Source organism: Sabethes cyaneus, chromosome 2, assembly GCF_943734655.1.
Source record: "Sabethes cyaneus chromosome 2, idSabCyanKW18_F2, whole genome shotgun sequence".
Taxonomy (NCBI): domain Eukaryota; kingdom Metazoa; phylum Arthropoda; class Insecta; order Diptera; family Culicidae; genus Sabethes; species Sabethes cyaneus.
The window spans coordinates 238,873,041-238,896,260 of record NC_071354.1 but is presented as its reverse complement, the minus strand read 5'-3'; the positions used below and the strand labels follow the sequence as shown (position 1 = coordinate 238,896,260).

General features: G+C 41.9%; 5 protein-coding genes across 5 annotated transcripts in view; 2 read left to right on the top strand and 3 right to left on the bottom strand.

The window, feature by feature from the left end:
- Window positions 1–2,827, top strand: part of LOC128734768 (activated Cdc42 kinase-like) — a 76,132-nt gene extending 73,305 nt beyond the window's left edge. Inside the window, 2 exon segments of the mRNA XM_053829111.1 lie at window positions 744–2,270; window positions 2,332–2,827. Of these exon segments, the coding sequence (XP_053685086.1) occupies window positions 744–2,270; window positions 2,332–2,520 (1,716 nt within the window). The 3' untranslated portion in view covers window positions 2,521–2,827.
- Window positions 2,728–4,928, bottom strand: LOC128734769 (activating signal cointegrator 1 complex subunit 1). Its single transcript, XM_053829112.1, has 4 exons — window positions 4,758–4,928; window positions 3,900–3,987; window positions 3,407–3,832; window positions 2,728–3,345 (listed from the first exon to the last, which is right to left on the bottom strand). The coding sequence occupies exons 1-4, from the start codon at window positions 4,876–4,878 to the stop codon at window positions 2,916–2,918; spliced, it is 1,065 nt and encodes a 354-aa protein (XP_053685087.1). The 5' UTR covers window positions 4,879–4,928; the 3' UTR covers window positions 2,728–2,915.
- A 1,991-nt stretch (window positions 4,929–6,919) lies between these two features.
- Window positions 6,920–10,438, bottom strand: LOC128736816 (uncharacterized). The gene is made up of 2 exons (XM_053831308.1): window positions 8,389–10,438; window positions 6,920–6,942 (listed from the first exon to the last, which is right to left on the bottom strand). Exons 1-2 carry the CDS (start codon window positions 10,436–10,438, stop codon window positions 6,920–6,922), a joined length of 2,073 nt encoding a protein of 690 aa, XP_053687283.1.
- A 4,652-nt stretch (window positions 10,439–15,090) lies between these two features.
- On the top strand, window positions 15,091–16,192 carry LOC128737486 (ubiquinol-cytochrome-c reductase complex assembly factor 1). The gene is made up of 3 exons (XM_053832128.1): window positions 15,091–15,203; window positions 15,257–15,976; window positions 16,063–16,192. The coding sequence occupies exons 1-3, from the start codon at window positions 15,171–15,173 to the stop codon at window positions 16,150–16,152; spliced, it is 843 nt and encodes a 280-aa protein (XP_053688103.1). The 5' UTR covers window positions 15,091–15,170; the 3' UTR covers window positions 16,153–16,192.
- An 824-nt stretch (window positions 16,193–17,016) lies between these two features.
- Window positions 17,017–18,460, bottom strand: LOC128735008 (putative methyltransferase C9orf114). The gene is made up of 2 exons (XM_053829459.1): window positions 18,006–18,460; window positions 17,017–17,939 (listed from the first exon to the last, which is right to left on the bottom strand). Exons 1-2 carry the CDS (start codon window positions 18,391–18,393, stop codon window positions 17,029–17,031), a joined length of 1,299 nt encoding a protein of 432 aa, XP_053685434.1. The 5' UTR covers window positions 18,394–18,460; the 3' UTR covers window positions 17,017–17,028.
- Window positions 18,461–23,220: the final 4,760 nt, after the last annotated feature.

Here is a 23,220-nt window from a genome sequence, read left to right as displayed (position 1 = left end):
CAGTTTCGAATCGAAACAAGCAGATCGAGATCAGAGTAGGCGCGGGGCGGACAGGACAGGATATTTTCAGGAATTTGCTTCCAATCGGTTGGAGAGGCATCAATCGGAATACGATTGGACGGCTCGTAAAAAGTGGGAGGAAACTGACTAAAAAGTGATATTTAAAACTTACTTATTAACACATAACTTACATTAAGCAAACAAAAAAAAAACTGCAACAGCTATGACGTAAAATATGATTACTATTGTAACTATCGATCAAACAGAATGGGATGAAATTGCTTGCTGATCAGAAAAAGCAATAAAAGAATGCGATTCTCGAACCAAGCGAAGCGACACTTTTTTGTCCGACAGTGAACCGGAACCAGAACAAATTGATTTTTTTTTTCGTTATTTTGTTCTAATTTTAAAATTTGGCTTATTGTTGTGGAGGAAATAATTTCTGTTATCTCATCAACTAACCAAAACACTAACCCGAAAAAAAAGAGTTGTTTTAAGGATTAGCCTTAGTTTTGATTTTTGTTCTGATTCGATTTTGACTTTTGTTTTGTTTTTCTGTATTAATCTTACGTTCGAACTTTGATTTCACAACTTAACCCTCGCTCTCCTTGGCCTCTAACCTGAAAAAAAACAACACGCTCAACGCGCTTTGATTTGGCTCCCCGTTTTCCTTTCCGGCTGGCCTCCTCCTGTCCTGGTCCGATTCCCGTTTTCCGTTCCTGGGAACTCTATTAACTTTGCAGAGCACCATCACCGAAGAACACCGGCAGGCGTACAATAGTCTCGTCGAGAACCCGCACGGAGTCAGCGTGTTTCCGAACGATCTGAAGTGCTTCACGTCGTCGACCTTACCGCGATCGCGCTTCAACAGCACTGCCAGTGCCACATTCTCGTCCGGAACCGGTAGTTTTCGGTTTAAGGAAATGGATTTTACGACTACGCCGACGCATCCGGCACCGAGATCTCCGGGACCGCATTCTCTGGGTGGTGAAGACAACAGTTCTGGTGATGATTCGAATCCTCTGCGAATGCTGAGGAGCAAAAATTTTCCCGCTCTGCGGCCACGGCTAAAAATACAGACCCAAACTAGTACGGAGGAGAATTTGGTTTCACTGGAGGATAAGGATGGAATGTGTGAAAGTCCTAGCTATCTGACGAATCCGGAGTATACTTATAATAATGCCGCCGCTGGCGGTGGGACAGATGCGGCCAGCGAGCTGCTGGCTGCAGCAGCGAATCCAATCCCTCTGCCGCCGCGGGATCGCAACAAAGTCATCGCCAGCAATCAGAAACGTCACGTGCGCAAGTATCCACTGATCATTCCGGCTTCGGGTCTGCAACGAACGCTCAACAAAGTGACACAGATCACTCCGATTGAGGAGAAATCGGATGTTTTTCTTGTACCACATGATGATTCCGTCAATCTGGACTCCAATCACGTGCTGGAAAAGTCTTCCTCGGACTCTTCGAAGCTCAACGAAATCGGCCATTCGTACGTTAACAACAACTCATCTACGCTGACGCAGAAATCCTACGGCAAAGAGTTCGTAGAAAACAATTTCCCCCACCTGAAGTCGAACCCACCGATGACGACCTTACCGGCAACGATTCCCGCCACCAGCACGATCCTCACGCGACGTCGCAACGAGAAGGACGCTGCCAATCGGCAGTCCTTAGCCCGCGATCCAACGTACGAAAATTTGGATATCTTTCAAACCCATCTGAACATCGACACCGCCTCCCTGCACTGTGAATCGATTCTGGAGAACGATGCGGACAAAGCCACGGATCTGTCGTCGCCCTCGAATTCGATCGACGTAGTCGACAGTTTCACCAGTGCGCTGTACGATATTGAGAGTAAAAAGTCGATCAAACTAGTGGATGACGTTCTGCGCAACGTCGACGTTGTCGACACCAAAACTGTGGATAAAAAATCAATCCTGCGATCACCCCCACCTCCGGTGGGACCAGCTCCCACGCTAAACGCTGCCCTAGCAGAATCCTTTCAAACGACCCGAGCCCCACCTCCTCCACCGCCACCGATAGCAGCGTCTCAGGTGACCCTAACCGCTAATAGCTGCGACGACGCCGAGGACGACGTCGATGGACTGCCAACCTCGCCGGCGTCGGTCGCCGAAGGTGACCTGAAAAAGTCCATCAACTACGTGAGCTGCGAAGATCTGCTGGAATTCGCCGAAAAACCGAAAGGTCGAGCCCGCGGTCTGGAATCGGACGAGGTGCGCATCATGTCCAAGGTGCTAGGAAAAAATGTGAGCTAACTATTTTCTAATTTCAAAGAACAAACTTTAATTTAAGCTTCCTTCTTTTTAGACTCCCCCCGAGCAGTGCATGGTAACGCTGGACTTCATCGATTGGGACATTCACAAGGCGATAAAGCTGTGCAAGCTGCAAAACATCCTAGCGGCGTTCAACCTCTCGCTGCCGGAGTGTCGCGAAGCGTTGGAAAACTACGACTGGGACCTGCACACTACGGCGCTCAAGCTGAAGGCGCACAAATAACGACGGTATGCCATACTCCATATTTTACTTCTCCTTGTCGAATCGAATGTCTTCCCACGTAACTGATCGAACAAGTATTACCTACAAGTATCTCTAATTTCCTTCATCGAACTGAGAAGGAAGGCCTCAGAACCAAGCTCAAATCAAAATAGCAAAATGTTTTTTTCCAGTGCAGCTGCACTTTTTTCGCATTCTAAAAAACACCAATCAAAATTTCTCCCACTTTTTTTTTGTCGCTCCAAGTGAAACACAACAATTCGAACAATGATTGCCAAAATAGGTTAACAAGTATATCTCATATATTATATTATACTGACATATTTTTTATGTTATCGATGTTTCTATAAAAAAAAGCAGTGCGTTTAGGGTTATTGGAAAGAAAAGATCCTCCTCTGCTAGAGTTTGATCTGTCCGGTTGCTTCGTAATAGCCATCGCACGCGGTCGAATACCGCTGAGAAAGATGAATGTCGCTAACCTTTTGAGCACCGAAATCGTAATGACCAAACTCGCGCAGTATCGTCGTCGCATCGAAGGTAACCCTAGCGTTGCTGCGAGGTTCCTCCTCGCCTCCACCGCCAGCCATGGCTCCGCTACCACCGTCGCGGAACAGCGAATTGATTAGCGTTACGTGCAGCTTAACTCGGTCGTACTTTTTCTGAACCAGCCCGCTAGAAACGAACCGCTGCATCAGCTCGTCAGCTATTTGCTGCAGCGCTTCGGACTCCACCTTAGCATACAGAACATCAACAGCGTGCGGGTCGTCGTTCATGTACTCCAAACCACGAATGCGTATTTCAATGGATCCGTAGTTAGCCAAAATTGGACTGTGGAAAAACAACATTAAAATATCTACCTTATTCCGAAAAGACCCACAAAGAAACTTACTCTATAACCGTCTCACGACACTCCTGCAGCAGCAGGGCGGCCTGCGAGCGGTCCTCGTTGTCCATTAGGCTCATCGTAAACAACGTCATATGCAGCTTATCGGCGTTCTGAAACAGTGATTCATCCATACCGAATCCCACCGGAAGTTCCGTCAGAATCTTTTCCCGAAACTTCACATAATTCGTACGAATTTCGTTGGAACTCAACGGAATCGACAGGAAATGGGTGAACTGCTGCCGGCTGCGGGCACCCAGTACGATCAGTTCAATCCGCTGCCGACAGGCGGTTACCGTCTTACGGGAGGCGCCCTTCACCGTTATGTCACCTTCCGTTCCCTGCCGCGGGACGACGATTTGCGTTTTGGTTTCCGTTTCTAGCCGGCGTCTGGTGGTCCCCTTGCTGCCGATGATCATTGCGAAGAACACCCTGAAGGACAAGAGTAGTATTAACCCACTTTACTGCTAACTATATCAATAGACTTTAGGTAACTTACGAAGGAACATGAAAGGATGTTTGAAATTTCCCACCCTCACATATTTGAATCTCGTAATCCGCTTCTCGGTCATCCTCTTCATATAAATCTGAGAGAAAAATTGGAATTTTATACATCAGATTGCAACATCAACGATAGGCGAAATTAAGGAAGCCATCAAGCAACTAAAGAACAATATACTGGCAGGCCACTAGTCTGCATCGACTGATTGTCGTCCGAATATTTATGGTGTGGCAGATTCTCCGAATATCAGAACCTTACGCACCATTTCTTTGCTAATTCCAAAGCTTCGTATGATACTATCGACCAAAAAAAGCTATGAAAAGTCATGGACGAGAACGGCTTTCCCGGGAAACTGACCCGGTATCAACGATGGAAAAAACTAATTTACCGTCTATCCTGCTTACCGGCTTTAAGACACGACACTGGTCTAGCCAATAGCCGCCATGTCCAATTCTCGACTGATAGAGTCAATAGCATTGTAGCCAAAGAATTATAAATCGGTATAAAATTTTTAATTTTTAACCAGTTCCGATAGCCGTTTGGAGCGGCCACCTTCCATACCGGTCGGCACTGGTTCCGCATCTAATCATACTTATTAATATAGAAAAAAAATCTAACATTTGTTGACCCCTGTGGTAGCAAATCAAAGGAGCCATGAAAAAAAAAACTTCAATAGCGAAAATCAGTTTTTGACATGTGCGAGTTCGTTATATCTCTGGCGTGTCTAAAAGGTTTAAAACTAGTAAAAATGTTCATATTAGTCTAAGATATATAACTTAGTATTAACAAGAGAAGTGATAAAGTGGCGATAGTTTACGATACCGGTGTTTATAGAAGTTGGATTGGTAGGCATACCTTCTTCAACATACGGTTTGTTTTCATCCGGCTGCTGCTGCAGGTAAGACTGTTCGGAAACTTGATTTATACGGTAACAGCGCGTACCGATCCACATCAATTCCGGTGACATCACATCCATTTTGCGTATTGACTTGCTGAATTAATAATTAAATTATAAATGTTTCGAACCGAAGATGCAATCTCTATTGTTCCAAAAACAATCACAATCAAAAATTTGTTTTTTGACGGCTCCGGCCCGGTCCAGAGATGCCAAAAATTAATATTTTAAGAACTTCGGTGCCGAAAACTGCTCGAAAATTAAGAACCCGAAAGCTCTACAAAAAATCAAAAAATGCGAAAACTGAGATCACGGAGAATAGACGTCTAACGTTTTACACCTTCAGTGAACAAAATTTCATTCAGGAATATTGCAGAGATTCCTCCTGTTTAAACTCGCACGCGAATATTTATCGTTCCTTGCAGAAATTTTACATGCAGAAATTATTATCATGGTGGTACTAGGAACGAATCGATGACCCAAGTAACAATTTCAGGCTGATCAAACGCTTTTATAGCTGATTTTATTCAACCTGTGGCTGGTCTATGATTTAGGCACAGACAAACAGACATAACTCTTGGAAGAAAAATCAACAAAAATTACCGTACCTCACATTTAGCCTGAACACTAGCACCATCTATGATCGACATTCCCAAATATCAACTAGCAACAGGAGTATCCCTCGAAGTAGCAAGTATTTTTTATGGGGAATTCCGCTTCTTTCGTCAAAAAGCGCCACTTTAACCAAAACGGAGACATTCCCAACTAAGCCAAAATTTGAAATGACGGTCTAATCGGTACGAAGAATGGAAAACGAGTGTTATGTCTGTTTGTCTATGGTTTAGGTTTGGAAATGAAAACCTTTCAGGTATTAAACATCTGGTGATTTTATCAAGCTTAGGCTAGTTAATAGCTCCTTTCAAAGCTGCAATTAAGCTTAATAGAAACTTTTTTGCGTTTTAAAATAGCCAATTTGCGCAATGCTGTCAATCATATTTTTAAAACAAGAAATAGATTTGCAATCTGCTTTTCCAGTCGCTTAATTAACGCTTCATTAACCTTTATGCAGCCAAAAAAAATCTATTTTTATCCCGCATTTTGCACCTTACTGATGGACACCGCAGTCTAAAAGTGCGACTGGCACAAAAAGTGCGACAATGCGAATGCTGTGAGTGAGAAAGAGAAAGAGTGACAACTACAATGTTACTGTTTTGTTTTGTCATATACATTGGCATTAGAGAAAATAATCTGGATTAATTCAGATACAGCTGCAAAGCACAATAAATTAAAAAAAAGGAACGCGGCCTTTTTTATTTTGCTGGGAACATGTTTCGAACACGATATTTTTAATTTCGAATAAACTAATTCGTATAATTAAGCTAGCTGGTTAAAAATGCATGGTTTTTTCCGGGAATTGAACCCGCCATCTTTTGATCCATAAGCACTCACCGTATGATCCGCCCCATTTGCATCTGCAGAACAGACAGTAAGAATATCTTTACACCTGAAGCCTAGCGCGCCAAGCATGAAGCTTCAGGCTGAACTGGAGAGGGCTGTTAAACGTGCTTGTAGGTGGGACAAGAGAGCCTGGACTAACTCCCTAGCCGAACAAGGAGAAACCGCCGCCGCCAATGGTGATATCCGTTTGTTGTACGACATCTCTCGCCGCCTTTGTGGTGCCAGAATGAATACAAAGATGCCGCTAAAAGACAGCCGGTCAGTTATTGACTGACCGTACAGAACAGCTTAACCGATGAACTGAACATTTTGAACAACTTGGCCTTTTCAGTCTTTTACGGAAATTAGAACTGGCTTTTTCAATTCACTCCGACGTTTCGTATTTATTTTAGTCTTTTTCAAGGATAGCTATAATATTTTGTCATGTTTGTTTTAGTTATAAATGTCTTTTGTTTCGATTGTACCTACAGTTGTCTCAGTTCGTCGTTAAAAATCTTTAATTTTAAGAATGTAAATGTCTTCTTTAGTTTTTCTGTGCATATCTGTCGTCTGCAAAAGATTAATATTTGTAGTCTGTCTCAGTTTAGTACAGTTTGTTGGTGAAAAAACCTTTCCAAAAACTTCGCTACTATCATAGTTGAACCTACTTTTCAAACTTCGCACACTAACTGTTTTCACCGTTGCTATCTAATTGGGAAGGGGTGGTAAGGAAATTGTGCTTCTGAGTGGGTTTTATGGAGGCTAGTATCCCTGCATATGTATGGTTTAATCCATCTACGTCGCTCCGTCTGTTGATTGTATTGGGTGTATTGTAGATATGGCACATTTCTAATATTGGGAGAGCTTTTTTCTTGTAACTGCGATCGACTATTTTGGTGCTGGGTAGATCAAATCTGTGGTTGTTATCTATGCAGTGTTCTACGAGAGCGGTTTTTTCTCTGAGAGCTCTTATCTGGTTATCAGCTGTTGTGAGTCCGTTTTTGACGTAGGACTACGTCTTACGGCAAGTTTTGATATAGGGTGTCATTCCAAAAAATCGAAAAATGTGAGCGTCACGAAAAATGAAAGGTTTTGAGCGCTAATAGCTCAGCGGTTTTCCGATCGATTTTCAATATTCTTACACCAATCGATCGGAAAATCTTCTAAGAATTGACCCAAATGAAGAAAAGTATGGATTCTTGCCGTTGAACTATTGATAAATTGAAAATAATGAACCTATGTTTTACCAGAATTCTCGCTTCGTGATTGGTTGGAAGATTCTTTACGATGATCTAAACCTATACCAATTTGATATCTGTGCTTGGGAAGTAAGCCAAAACAAGTGACAAAGTTCCCCCATTTCAACAAGATTTCTTAACACCACGGTTCAACCTAGACCATTTTGATGTCCTTGCTTGGGAAGTACGCCAGAGAGAGTAACAAAGCCCCCTCGTGCCAACAGATTTCTTACGAACGCTATTAAACCTAGTCCAATTTGATGTCTGTGTTAGGGAAGTGGGCCAGAAAAAATGACACAAGTTCGCTGTCCCAAAAGATCGCAAATTCATTACTGCGAGACGATTAACCCTCGGCGAACTTGACATCTGTGTTGGAAAAATGTGCTACAGCTGTACTGTTCGGTTCTAATACAACTCTGTTTGAATACGCATGCTTGCCGTTTCATTAGAAGTGTAGTGAAAAGATGTGCTGTTAATAAAATAGGATTGAATTGGTAAAATCCCTTCAACGTGGGAAACCATGGATAATAAAAACAATCTTTAATTACAGTAAGGTAGCAGAAAAGCAATAGTTTGTGTTCTTGATTTTGTTAAATTGTTTTCAAATGCAAAAGATTGAGAATTGAACGTATGCAATGTTACTATTTTGATAAATGTTACATACAATGCATGTAGCATGTATATATGTTGCATATAGCATGTATGCATGATGAATGGAATGACTACAAGCATGAATACATGCCACTATCACTACAAAGAGACTTACGTAGTCCTGCGTCACCTATATATGCGATCGTGTCTTGTACACAACCCCTCTGATTTTTTATAAACTTGTCCAGCTGATTGATAGTGGTTTGGTGGCCAGAGAGTCTTGTTTTGAGATGGTTGGTTGTCATCCCAATGTATATTGACTCACATTCTCTACATTTGGTACTGTAAATGACGTTGTGTTGCATTAGTGTTGGGAGAGTGTCTTTAATTGGTGGGAGGAGAGCACTTAGATTATTGGTGTTTGAGTATGCAATTTTGATATCACCAAGTTCTCTTTTGAGAATTTTGGCAATTCGAGGTGATAAGTCTGCTATGTGTGGGATTGATCTGTAAAGCTGTGTGGGTTGCGTTACTAGAAATGGTTGCTGGTTAGATGGTATTTGGCTTTCTCGATCTTCTGGTGATGATGCTGTCTGGGTAGGCGATGGTCTATGCATGGCTGGCTGTTGGTTGGATGTCGTTGTATTGCTGGATTTACATGGTGTGTTCGGTGGTTGTGGCGGTGGTGGCGGTGGTGGCGGTGGTGGGCTTGGTGGTGGTGGTTTCTCGGAGCTGAGGTTGCTTTGGTTGACGTAGCGGTTCCAACATCGGTTGATCAGCTTGATTGGGTAATCATTGCGTTTCAGGTGTGATTGTATGATTGAATATTTTTCAGCGTTGGTATAGTTTGTAGAGAGTCTGTCGACACGGGTGATGAAATTAATAGCGGTGTTCATTTTTTGACTGAGTGGGTGGAACGAGTGGTAGTTGATCAGTCTTCCGGAGGATATGCTTTTGGTGTACCATTGGGTCTGTATGGTTTGGTCGTTTTTCCGTATGAGTAGCATGTCTAGGTATGGCAACTGGCAGTCTTTCTCTGCTTCAGCTGTGAATTGAAGCATTGGGTGGTAACTATTGAATAAGTTTAGAACCTCTGACATCTTGCCGTGCGGAACTGTAAGAAGTAGATCGTCGACGTATTTTTTAACAGCTGGTATCGATATGTGTATTGTGCTCATTACTGTATCGATTAGTGTGTCAATAACAATTTCGGCTAGTATAGGGGAGAGCGGATTTCCCATAGCCGTTCCTTTGATTTGATGGTAGTATTTGTTGTCAAATTGAAAGTAGCTGCAATCCATGCAGAAATTGACCATCTCTAGGAAAATGTCTAAGCAGATATTGGTATTTGATCTGATGTGTTGCCAATGATCTATAATCCCTTTCGTTACTAGTTCCTGTGGGATGTTTGTAAATAGAGAGATCACGTCCAGAGAGATCATCTCGTAGTTTTGTGGTAGTGTATTTGAGTTGATAAACCGGCAGAAAGCAAACGAATCTGTTACACTGTAGTTGCTTTTGATGGATGCTTGTAGTATTTTGCATATATATTTCGAGAGTGCGTACGATGGAGCGGTCATGTTGGGTATAACGGGGCGGAGTGGTAGGTTCGGTTTGTGTGCTTTGGGCTGACCGTATATTCTGGGGCAGGTGGCAGTGTTTGTTTTTAGAGAGTAGTATTCGTTTTTATCGACCAGTTTTAAGTCATATAGGCGTTGTACTATTCTGTTGTTCATGGTTTGGTATCTAGATGTCGGGTCTCTGGTGATTTGCTTGTAGGTATTGGTATCCAGCAGTAGCTCGTTCATTTTAGTCTTGTAATCGTCGATGTCCATTATTACCGTTCGATTCCCTTTATCAGCAGGCATAACGCGTATAGTTGGATTTTCTTTAATAAAGTTTCGGGTGGTTTTCACTGCGGTTGTGCAGAATCGTGTTAGGAGGTCGTTTTGTCTTCTAGATTTCATGTCGTGGATATGATTTTGGATGGTGTTTGCTACTAGGCATCTGGTTTGATTTTGTGTTGTTTTATCGGGGTTTGATCGTATTATTGATTCCACATCCGCTATTAGGTGGTATATGGGAAGTTGGCTTATGGTGATGTGAGGAAGAGTGAATTTTGGACCCAGGCTTAGCAAGATTTTTGTATCTGGTGGTAGCTGTTGTTTAGTGGCATTATAGATTGCATTTTCGTTGTAGGTTGGAGTGTTCGATACCTTGTTTTCCAGCTCAGAGATGATCTGTCGTGCTTTCTTTTCGGTGCAGTGTGTTTTTCGCTGTAAACATTTTTGGTAGGCCATCTCTTGTGTGAAGATGAATGTTTTGGAATCTTCGATATTCACACTACTGTGGATTCGTTGTTTACATTCCTCCATTTGTCGGTTTAACTGCCCAATATTAGAATTAGCTCTCCCAATATTAGAAATGTGCCATATCTACAATACACCCAATACAATCAACAGACGGAGCGACGTAGATGGATTAAACCATACATATGCAGGGATACTAGCCTCCATAAAACCCACTCAGAAGCACAATTTCCCTACCACCCCTTCCCAATTAGATAGCAACGGTGAAAACAGTTAGTGTGCGAAGTTTGAAAAGTAGGTTCAACTATGATAGTAGCGAAGTTTTTGGAAAGGTTTTTTCACCAACAAACTGTACTAAACTGAGACAGACTACAAATATTAATCTTTTGCAAACGACAGATATGCACAGAAAAACTAAAGAAGACATTTACATTCTTAAAATTAAAGATTTTTAACGACGAACTGAGACAACTGTAGGTACAATCGAAACAAAAGACATTTATAACTAAAACAAACATGACAAAATATTATAGCTATCCTTGAAAAAGACTAAAATAAATAGTCGAAACGTCGGAGTGAATTGAAAAAGCCAGTTCTAATTTCCGTAAAAGACTGAAAAGGCCAAAAAAGTACGATAAAAATTACGAAACTAACAGTCGACAACGTCTAAAGTATTTTGAACAACTCTTCCGAGTTTCAAATGTCAGAGACCAACAAAACCAGCAGCCTATGATGCCTACAGTTCGTCCAATTAATCGCTTCAACTCGGAGGCGCCATCACCGGATGAAATTGTAGCAGCCATCAAGAGTATGAAATCCAATAGAGCGCCAGGGATAGACTGTATTTCAGCCGAAATGCTCAAAGCTGACCCATCTTTGTCAGCCCAGATGATGCATCAGCTTTTCAGCAATATATGGGAAACCGCAACTTTTCCGGTGGACTGGATGCAGGGCATATTGGTCAAAGTCCCTAAGAAAGGAGAACTAACGGAATGCGGTAACTGGCGTGGCATCACGTTGCTCTGTATTACTCTCAAAGTACTCTGTAAGGTAATCCTCAACCGGATCCAGGAGAAGATCAACGCTACTCTTCGGCGGCAGCAAGCTGGATTCCGTGCTGGCCGATTATGTGTAGACCATATCACAACGCTTCGCATCATATTGGAACAGATCAACGAATTCCAGGACTCTCTTCTGCTGATGTTCGTTGACTTCGAAAAGGCGTTCGACCGACTCAACCACGAAAACATCTGGGGCGCACTTGGGCGTAAAGGAGTTCCGGATAAGCTAGTCCATCTCATCGAGGCTCAGTACGAGGCGTTCTCGTGCAAGGTTTTGCACGACGGCGTCTTGTCCGACCCCATAAGGGTTACTGTTGGCGTGAGACAGGGCTGCAGTTTATCACCGCTTCTGTTTCTCATCGTTATGGATGAGATATTAGTTGGAGCAATTGACAGTAGACCAAATCGAGCATTACCTTGGAATCCTCTAACGATGGAGCAGCTAAACGACCTCGACCTAGCCGACGACATTGTCTTCCTCGCACAACGCTGAAACGATATGAAGAGCAAGTTAGATGACCTCTCCGAGAGCCCCCAGGCAGTAGGTCTCACAATCAATGTAGCGAAAACTAAGTCTATGGTAGTGAACACTGGCAATTCCACCAACTTCACAGTAGCGGGACAACAAGTTGAGCAGGTAGACGCCTTTCAATATCTTGGTAGCCAGACAACGCCCGATGGTGGTACCAAGAATGATATAGCCACACGGATCAGGAAGGCCAGGGGTGCCTTCGCAGGTCTGCGAAACATTTGGCGCTCAAACCAGATCACTCTACGTACGAAAACCCGAATCTTTAATTTAAACGTTAAATCCGTACTGCTGTGAGCCTGCGAAACGTGGTGCGTCTCAGAGGAGGCAACGCAAAAACTTCAGGCATTCATTAACCGGTGCTTGCGATACATCATTCGTGCCTGGTGGCCTGATAACTGGATATCCAATGAGGAACTCCATCGTCGGTGTCATCAACGGCCGATAGCCACAGAAATTCATGAACGTAGGTGGAAGTGGATCGGACACACCTTGAGGAAAGGAGCGAACGAGGTTTGCAGAGAAGCACTCGACTGGAATCCACAAGGACAGCGTAGAAGAGGCAGACCCAGAGGCTCATGGCCACGGAGCTTAGCCAACGACATCCGGGCTGTAGACGAGAACCTGTCTTGGTGACAGGTAAAAGCCATGGTGGGCAACCGTCAGCAGTGGAGATCTCTGATTTCATCCCTTTGTTCTGCCGGACCGGTGGACATACACTCAAGTACTTTTTTTACACGGTTTGGTTTTTCGATTATTAGGAACGGGGTTACTTAGGGACCATCCATTTATTTCTCAATACATTTGGAAGAGGCACGACATTCGTCACGTAGTTTTTAAACGGTCCCTAAGTTGCACCGTTCTTGAGTAATCGAAAAAAACAAACCGTGTAAAAAAAGACTTGAGTGTACACACATAAGAGTGTAAGTAAATGGGGTAACTTAAACCTGGAACTGCAGATCGCCAAATTTCGTGGGTGGTGACAGGGTGCTACTCGCTCAGCTAGAAACCTGAAAGTTTGGCATCGTGGCACTACAAGAGAATTGTCGCAAAGGCGAGAAGGTGCGGAGGATTAGTGGCGGTAAAGCCCAATTTTACCAGTGTAGTGAAGCAACCAACGAGCTGGGAACGGGCTTCCTAGTGATGGGTAAAATGGAAGGTCGCGCAATGACTGGAAAGTGATCAACGAAAGGATGTGCATGTTGAAGATAAAAGGCCGTTTCTTCAGCTACATCATTATAAACGTGCACTGTCCACACGAAAGTAGACCCAACGATGGAAAAGAAGCATTCTGCGCGCAGCTGGAGGCAACATACGATAGCTGTTCGCCATAGGATATCACGATCGTCATCTGGGATATGAATGCCCAGGTCGGCAGGGAAGCAATGTATAGACCGGTGATCGGGCCCCATAGCCTCACAAGAACATAGCATCGACACGAACGATAACGGCCAGCAATGCATCAACTTTGCAGTTTCCTGAGACTTGGTGATCAGAACCACTTTCTTTCACCACAAAGATATCCACAAAGCCAGTTGGAGATTACCTGACCAACGAATCCCGAACCAAATCGACCATATTCTCAGCGAGGGCCGGTTTTTCTCGAACATCACCAGGGTACGCTCCCTAAGGAGTGCGGATTTCGACTCGGAGCATTACCTAGTTGTAGTACATGTGTACTCAAGACTATCGACGGTTTACACCTCGCGACAAAGTCGCCTTCGATTAAACATTCGGCAATTAGATAACCCGCGAGTTGCCGAAAACTACGCGCTTGTACTGGATGAAGCTCTGCCTTCCTCTGTGGAGCTAGATGCTTCGACCCTCGAAAACGGATGGAATATGATACGCTGGGCCGCCATGAGTTGCGCCGAAAAAGCTATAGCAGGAGGACAGAGATCGTGAGGAGCTGAAACAACTATTCCGGGCTAATGACACGCGCAAGTTTTGCGAGAAAGTAAACCAAACTCGGGCTACACACCTAAACCTGACCTGTGTAGGGACGAAGAAGGGGATCTAATCACAAACGAGTGCGGGGTGGTTGGCAGGTGGAAGCAGTTCTTCGATGAACACCTCAATGGCGATGTAGCAGAAGAAGACGCAACGGAAGGTAACCTGGGAGTGGCTACAAACGACAACAGCGACCCAACTCCCGATCTCGAAGAGATCCGACGAGAAATTCGTCAGCTGAAGAATAATACAGCCGCCGGAAAAAATTGACCTCTCGCAGAACTCTTCAAAAATGGCCAAGAACGTCCAGCAACGGCTCTTCATTGGATAATTTGTAGGATTTGGGAAGAGGACAAACTACCGGAGGAGTAGATGGAAGGTGTAGTCCGTCCCATCTACAAAATGGGCGACCGGCTAGATTGTTGTAATTACCGCGGCATTGCATTGGTCAATGCCGCCTACAAGGTGCTCTTCCAGATTTTGTTGCATCGTCTTTCCTCAATAGCAAGAGAATTCGTAGGGCAGTATCAGGCGAGCTTTAGGGGGGCCCGTGCTACTACCCATCAAATTTTCTCTCCGACAAATCCTCCAGAAATGTCGAAAGTTCGACATAGGGATGAACTGAAAACGAGAAGAACGATCTCCAGCAAAGGTAGCTGCTGCTAGCTTTCGTAGACGACCTTAGCGTCGATACTAGAAACTGGAAACTGGACGATGGAAGCAATCTATGCCAGATTGAAAATTGAGGCTTGGAGGATAGAGCTGCAAATCATTGTGCCTAAAACCAAATATATTTTCAAGAGTTCTACCGGCGTCAGGAATAGTGGTCTAACGTGCTAGATGCCTCGATCAGGCTGAAGCCAATTTGCAGATGTCGAGACGCTCAATGAATTGACGACGAGCACAATGGAAACAAGTTCTTGAATATGGTAACTGAGTGTTTATCATTAAAATACCTTTAGACAAAACTAATAAAATTATGAGGTAATTCCAATGTAAAAACGACGTATTTTGGAATTTCAGACAAAAAAAAATTGGAAAGCTTGAGCATCCTTAGCTTTGAGGTCTGTTTTCTGTGATTCGAGTTTTGAGTAAGCTTTTTTCACTTTTCGAGCAGTTGTGGACAATTTTCGAAAAAAAATCTGGCATCTCTGCATTCAGCTTTCAGCAGGCACACATCAAACGTCAGACAGATTTACATAACAAGAAAAAGAGTGTTGTTTAGTTTTGCTCTTTGCCTGGATTGTGAATAGTGATCATGTCTAGTTTTTTAACCGGGAGGACCATTACGGTAAGTGTCCCTTTAATAATCCAAAATAAATTCATAATTGTAACCCATTTCAGGTTGCCAACGAGTTAATTCATACATTGCTTCGCAATGGTACTAGTCGATTTTCATTCAGCCAGGCATGTCAGCTTTCGACCAGACAAGATCCTCGTTTACTAAAGGCGCTTAGCAATCCTACCCAGTTTCAGCTAGCACTGTTGTCCACAGAAACCGCCAAAGCATATCCATCTGTGAATGGAACGAATCAAACCGTTGTATCCGAGGAACCGAAAGAAGGGTTCTTCAAGCGCCTATTCAAAAGAAAGAACTGGCTGGACGACACTCGTCTCCGACTGCGAATGTCCAGCTGTTATCTGTACGAATCGGTAGCGGATTGCATAGACTACAACGAATTTTTCACCTACTTCAATATGCCCAATACCTTCAACACCTGGTTCCTAATAACCGAACTGCACGTGTGGATGCTACTGGTACGTGCGATGGCCGAGGGCCCGGAAAAGGACGCTGCCGGTCGATTCATGCGCAACTGCATAGTGGAAACGATGTGGAATGATGTGACGACCCGTGCGAAGCAGCTGGTGGCGCACAACCCATCGTCGGTACGGCCCCAAATTCAGCTTCTGTCGGAACAATTTCAGGCCACGCTGCTGGCTTACGACGAGGGCATCAATGGGGACGACAAGGCGCTGGCCGGTGCCCTGTGGCGAAGGTTTTTCTCCGGGCGATGCGATGACTACGAGCACCTGGAGCTGCTCGTTAAGTACGTCAGACAACAGGTAGGTTGTGATTCAGGTGTTAGGTTGGCTTGTGCCGTCGCCCCTTGGTGAGCAGTAAAATTTAAGGATTGAATTTTCTTTTTCAGATGGAAATGCTGGATAAAACAGATCGTTATAACTTTGCTATCAAACCAACAGTAAAGTGGGTGCCGTTGATAGAAAAACCAGGAGTGTAGAGAAAGTATAATGATTTGTAAATATACCTACGTTGCAGTTAAGAAGTAAAATCGCAGTTTGTGTTTTTTTTTAAATTGTACAATAGGTATTCGATTTTTCATCTCAAATATTTCCCAATTAAAATCATTTAAATCGTTGACTGGAAAATAGCTTTTATCATCAAGTATTGCCCACAATCATAAAATATCTGTATTGAAACTCTCAAAGACGAGAAACACAGTTTACCTTCAACCAATCGTTAGTTAATCTGGCAACTCTGCCCGCAACACGCTTTGTGTGCCGCTGTCAAAAAACGAGAAGAACGGACTGTCAGCAGAACAATAATTTTGCAGTTTTTTCAATTCATATTTAAGTGTGCATTGTTTTGTTTGGTGCTCCAATTTTTTGAAAAGTTTAAATTCTTTCACAAAATCGAAATTTTAACAATTTTGTAAAGAAAAGCACTAAAATTGTAAGTACATTACCAACATTCATTGATGCAATAGGTGGCATCTTGCAAGCATCTTCTAATTTCCTGTCTCTCTTTCTTTTTTTCAGATGCACATTAACAGCATGACCCAACCGAACGGTGAAAACAATCAAAACTCGAATCTCTACATGCGTCTGCAGCAGTCCCAGACCGTGCGTGCCAACATTCAAAACATATCGCAACTGCTCAACACCGGTCTCAATCCGGAAACGTTAGATATTTGTGTGAAGCTGTTGGAAGCGGGCGTTCATCCCCAGTCCCTGGCGGAGGTCGTCATACAAATTCGACGTGAAATCGCCAATCTCGAAGCGGATGAGTAAAAAACCAGATCCAGGCGCTACTTAATGGACCATTCTTTCATTACCAAATAAATATGCAGAGTAAATAGCAACAAGTTTGATTACCTTTAGTCAAAGCGAGACATATCATCTGAGGTTGAAGCAGCTTCGATGGAGGTTTCCGACACTTCCTTGCTATGCTTTTTTGATTTCTTCTTCTCATTGAATGCATACTGTTGTATTCCGGTATCTTGACTTTGCGGAATGGCATCGAAATGTTTAAATTCCTTCGGATGGTTTGTTGGTTCCAGTTTTTCTCCTAGGGCAGCCAACGAAATCAAAATTGCCTCCTCGGTTCGGACAGTTCTCGATCCCTGCCGGGGAACAGTATTAACGTAGTGATCAAACAGCAGCTCCACATTATCCACATTCAGCTTAACATCATTTTCCAACGCCGGTTCCAGCCCAAGAACTCCACCGAAAACCACCAGCGCATGTTGAAACTTCAAACTGTTCGGCTCAATTTCACGAACATTTCTTCCGGTGTCGGAAGTTCCTACCGTCAAATCGTACCCGCCCTTGTACGAACTTTTGGTAAAGACTTCGGAAAGAGAATTCGCTATCCGAACATTGTAACCCCAGTAGATACCGGTCTCCTGTCGGGGCAGCGTTGGAGAAACCACTTTGCCACGAATCTTCTTCGATTTAAGATCCACTCCCGAAGGCATTTTAACGGTAACCCTAAGCCCCGGTTCCAACTGCCCATCTACGAGCACATCATTTAGCAAACCGACATTAACGAACGCGGAGCGTTCTTTCTTTGTGGGTTTGTTCGTAACGACTCCTTCGCGGAACTCAAACTCACTGGCCTGTCGCAAATGATGCTGCGAATCCAGTGGACTGATCAAGCCGCAATACTTTAGGTCGTTGTGCATGGGAAAGAAAAATTTCCGCAGATACTGCGGACATTCCAGGTACTGCAGGATACGAGCCAATTGCACGCAACAGCGCCTAGCGGAGGTGCTTCCTTGTGCCGTATCTGAAACGAAATTTGTCAAGATAAATTCCACATAAAACCAGTAGGTTTACTACAGCTGATACCCACCAACCGTACCCATTTTGTCCGTTGCCTGATTGATGCAGCCACGATCGTCGAAGACGATGATTTCATCTACCTGAAAAATACAGGCCGCCCGAGCGATCTGCCCCGCCAGATAGGTACGCAGTTCTTGCGACTGTGCATTGTCCAGTATCGACCCCGGGACGGCGATACTGAGCGTGGAAGCTGCCTCGCCCTCCGCTATGGTCGGCACGCTGATTACAGCACTGGCTTCCGCCTTTTCACGTTCCACTTGCTCAAATTCACGTTTTACCCGCTCGAGCAGACGGTTTTGCCTTTTCTTTTTGCTTAGCTCCTTCCGCTCGAAACGTTCCTTTGCTGATAGTTTCTTGTGAGGCACGGAAGGGGCCTTTTTCTCCGAAAACGTTTTCATTGCTAACGAAATCGAAAACTGCACCAATGATTTAAAGTTTTAGAAACATTTCCACGTCTTAAATTATCGAAATAAAATTCTATTCTGACACGCTTGTTTTGTTATTGCACGGAAAACAAAATAAGCAAAGTACCGCTGTAATAAGATCACATGATTTTGAAATTTAGGGATTATCAAAAAATGATGTTGCATACAAAAAAACATTCATTCAAATCGACACTTTCTAATACACACTGAAACGAGAACTATGATATTCGAAAAAAAATTACATTAAACTCTGTACACAGAAAACAGATTAATAGGCTCGAAGAAAGTACCCCCGTTGGTATGACCTTCTTTAATCTGAACATTTTTAATATGTACCCCGGTGGTATGAATGCGTTCACATTAAAAACCGATCAAGTGTCACACACAATTGACGTTAAAGCACAGAGAACAGACTACCAGGTAATTGACAAAAAGTGTGTAAAAGGTTTTTATGTAATCTACGAGTAATCCTTCAATAGAGCACCCCTCGAGCAGTAAGTGGCAAACTAAATCTTGATGTCGCTGCTATGTAACTCCAGCACAAAGAAATATTGATAAAGGTATTGTCAATTGCAAGGAAAATTGTACCATCCAAAGTGCGATACACTCAACCCCCGCTAATATGAAAAACAGCTCGTTCAGATTGGCAGCGACATCAAGATTTAGTTTGCCACTTACTGCTCGATGGTTGCTCTATTGAAGGATTACTCGTAGATTATATAAAAATCTTTTACACACTTTTTGTCAATTACCTAGTAGTCTGTTCTCTGTGCAGGAAGTACACTTAGAGAATTCATTTAAATTATTTTTAATCAACTTCAAAGCGAAATATACAGCACATAAAAATGTTACTGTAGCACAGTTGCAGCCTTGATCGCTTCAAACCAACCAGTAAACAATCATCCACCTTTTCGTGTGCACAATGGCGGTTAGTGGGTACAACCCAGGTAACCAATAAGCATTTCCAATGCAATTTAAATGCAAACCAATAAGCATTTCAGTTGCCCTAAATGCTACTTAAATGCTATTTTCGCAAAATATGCGGCTATTTTACTGCTACTGTTTTACCTTACTCACTGCGAATATCCCAGATAACACAAGATCGTAATAGAAAGTTCACATTAAATCGTTTTCATGTCAATTTAACATTGGAATTGCATAATGATTAGAGTATGTCAAAACAAAGTGAACAATAAGTTGTTTTGCAGTCATGCGTGTCCTCATATACAACTCATTACTGTGAATTATAAAGCAGTATAGACGATTGCAATATTTAGTTATATCTCAATCATATATTCAAGAGTATTAAGTTGCGTGTTATAAAAACCGCTGTATAAAATGCAAGATATAATTAATAATAATCGTCAAAATTTTCGCACGTATATTGCCTCCACTTTGGTACATATATGCTCTTATCTGACGTGAAATATAACTTTTTCGTTCAGATATGATGTCGTGTTTCTCAGTTGCAATCGAGATATACAAACCAAATGGTTTACTGGGATGCGTATTATTGAAATAAAACGTAACCATACGCTTTATTCGTTTATAACGCATATGCAGTTAATATAGATAACAAACGATTTTTTATAAGTTGTGCTTTTGTTATTGCATTTAATTTGTAAAAAGTTGCATAAATAACAATTTAGTTTCACAATACAATTATTGCCCGTTTTTTTGGTAACAAAACGCGCTGCTCACTTTTTTGATAGCTTGGAATCGTCGCAGAAAGAATCTGCTTGGCTGTATGTAAGTTATAAGTATACATTATGCTTGTCTAGCACGGAAGCTATTGATTTACTTGACAAAATAAACGATATTTGCCCCCGCGCACGTTATAATTCATCGCGTACAAAAAGGTGGGAAATTGATAATATTGCATACTACTGGCACATGAAATATAACGCTTAAGTACGTTATTTTTAGTGATCAAAATTAACGATATTTTCGATACAAGGGGGATATTTTTCGAAACCTTTCGAACCAACACGATCCCGCGAACATAACGCATATTCGCAGTGAGTCAGGTAACACAGTAGCCCTCTTATAGTGCTGACAATGCTTATTTGTAGCTAGTTACCGACAAGAATTTAAATTGTGGATGCCAATTTACAACAGTTATGCAGTCAAAAGGCTGTTAAACAGCAACCTGCAGTATAAAACGCAAGGGATACTAATAAACGACTGATTTACTGCTTATACTATTGCTTTTTGGTTACCTGGGAACCTTCAAAAAATATTACCGTGGACCCCCGTTCGTTTGACTATTTTTAATCTGAACACTTTTTTAATTTTAACCCCGCTGGTTTGCACGACGTGCAAATTAAAAATGGTTCAAATGTCATTCTCCACATGGTATCATTTGCCTTCGCAGACAATGCACAAAAACACGATTTGTTTCTACTGATCTAGCGTGTATATCCTAGTTTAATCAGTTTCACATTTCGTTTCCCAACGATTACTATAGAAATCCGATCGGAGAATAACATATTCGCTGCTTGCAACTACCAACTAAATGAGAAACCACCAAAACAATAACAAAGAGCAGGGCGGCCAGTTCATACAAGCTTCAGCATATTTAGGGTTGCTATTTGTTCAAATTAAAAACTAACCCCGTTAGTTTGCATGAGGAATCGTTCAAACGAACGGGGGTCCACTGTATTGCCTAAGCTGCTGAGCAAGAGGAAACGTATTAAGTTTTTTTGCTTATTTTCAATTTGTCCGGTCAACTTAACCGTCAATTGTGTATGACGCTTGATCAGTTTTTAATGTGAACGCATTCATACCAACGGGGTTCAGATTAAAAATGTTCACATTAAAGAAGGTCATTCCAGCGGGGGTACACGGTACTCGACAGGAAATAAATATCGAGCTGTCAAATTCTAACTCTGAAACAAAAACAAGCATGAAAATGCATGCTTTTTGTAAGTACCATGAAAAAGCTATTCAAATTTACCATGATTCTTGTACAAGTAATATGTTCTCAGATAGTTTAACCACCTTTCATGGTCATGTATCGGGGTAACGCCGAAAGTAACGCATAGTAATTTTGACCAGAACACTGCTTAAGCTAAACAGAATTCTTTTCTGCAAAAATTCACTGGTGTGTCCTCTTAATTTTACCCTCTAATATGGTAACAATTATTATGATTCTTGTTTCAGTGAACCAAAAAGTTAAATATTGCGGTTATTTACATAAATTTTCATCCTGTTGCGGCGGTAACCCGCATCGTCAATCACCGCAACGAGAACAAGGCAAGGTGGCCAAATATATTTTGGTTTATATGCGCAATTGTTACTGATGCTTTAGCAACTAAAACTACATAAAAAAAAACGTCTTTTAGCCTTTTACATTCAAAAATATGTATTATATAAATTCATTGAATATCATAAGTATAAAAATATGTGTAAATAGTAACAAAATTTAAGAAGTACGGAATGGGGTTGCAAATATTGCGGTTATTTACATAAATTTTCATCCTGTTGCGGCGGTAACCCGCATCGTCAATCACCGCAAAGAGAACAAGGAAAGATGGCCAAATATTTTTTGGTTTATATGTGCAATTGTTACTGATGCTTTAGCAACTAAAAATACATAAAAAAACGTCTTTTAACCTTTTACATTCAAAAATATGTATTATATAAATCCATTGAATATCATAAGTATAAAAATATGTGTAAATAGTAACACAATTTAAGAAGTACGGAAAGGGGTTGCAAATATCTAAACAATAGAAATTAATCTATTTGTATGGCAGCTCTGGACAAAAGCACATCCTTCAATATTTGGCGAGGTCAGCATTGGGCGATAATGTATCGATATAACTGGTATCGATATTCGTGGACGAAATCTCGATATGGTTTTTTTTCGAAATAGTTAATTTCGGCATGCATATAACAGCTTTGTAAATGTTAACACGTTATACGGAGTGTTAAAAATAAATGTAAAATGCAGATCGTCACGTGATGCGAGCAATTTAGCTGATTATGCTTTCAGCTGAGTATACGTATCGATATGTGAAAAATATCGATATTCAATTAACGAAAATTCGTCAGCTTCGCTCAATACAGAATTATTTTGACAGCTTGCTATGAACTTTCCGAGAATGAAAAGATTTCTTACAATGCACAATATCTAAACAATAGAAATTAATCTATTTGTATGGCAGCTCTGGAAAAAAGCACATCCTTCAATTAGAGTGACTATATACAGAGTGGCGCCAAGTCATCCCAAATGTATGCAATGCGGTTTATCCTAGGTTTTTCTTTCTCTTTCCTGCATACGCGTTGGATAGGTTGTCTGCTCGATTGGAATGACACTGACAGATAATTATCATTCCAATTTTGACATTGTCGCCACTCTGTATATAGTCACTCTACCTTCAATATTTGGCGAGGTCAGCATTGGGCGATAATGTATCGATATAACTGGTATCGATATTCGTGGACGAAATCTCGATAGTTTTTTTTTTTTGAAATAGTTAATTTCGGCATGCATATAACAGCTTTGTAAATGTTAACACGTTATACGGAGTGTTATAAAACAAATGTAAAATGCAGATTCGTCACGTGATGCGAACAATTTTGCTGATTATGCTTTCAGCTGAGTATACGTATCGATATGTGAAAAATATCGATATTCAATTAACGAAAATTCGTCAGCTTCGCTCAATACAGAATTATTTTGACAGCTTGCTATGAACTTTCCGAGAATGAAAAGATTTCTTGCAAAGCACAATAAAATTTTTGCGAAATGGTTCACAGCCTAAATGCAACATATTTATACATATTAAATAAACT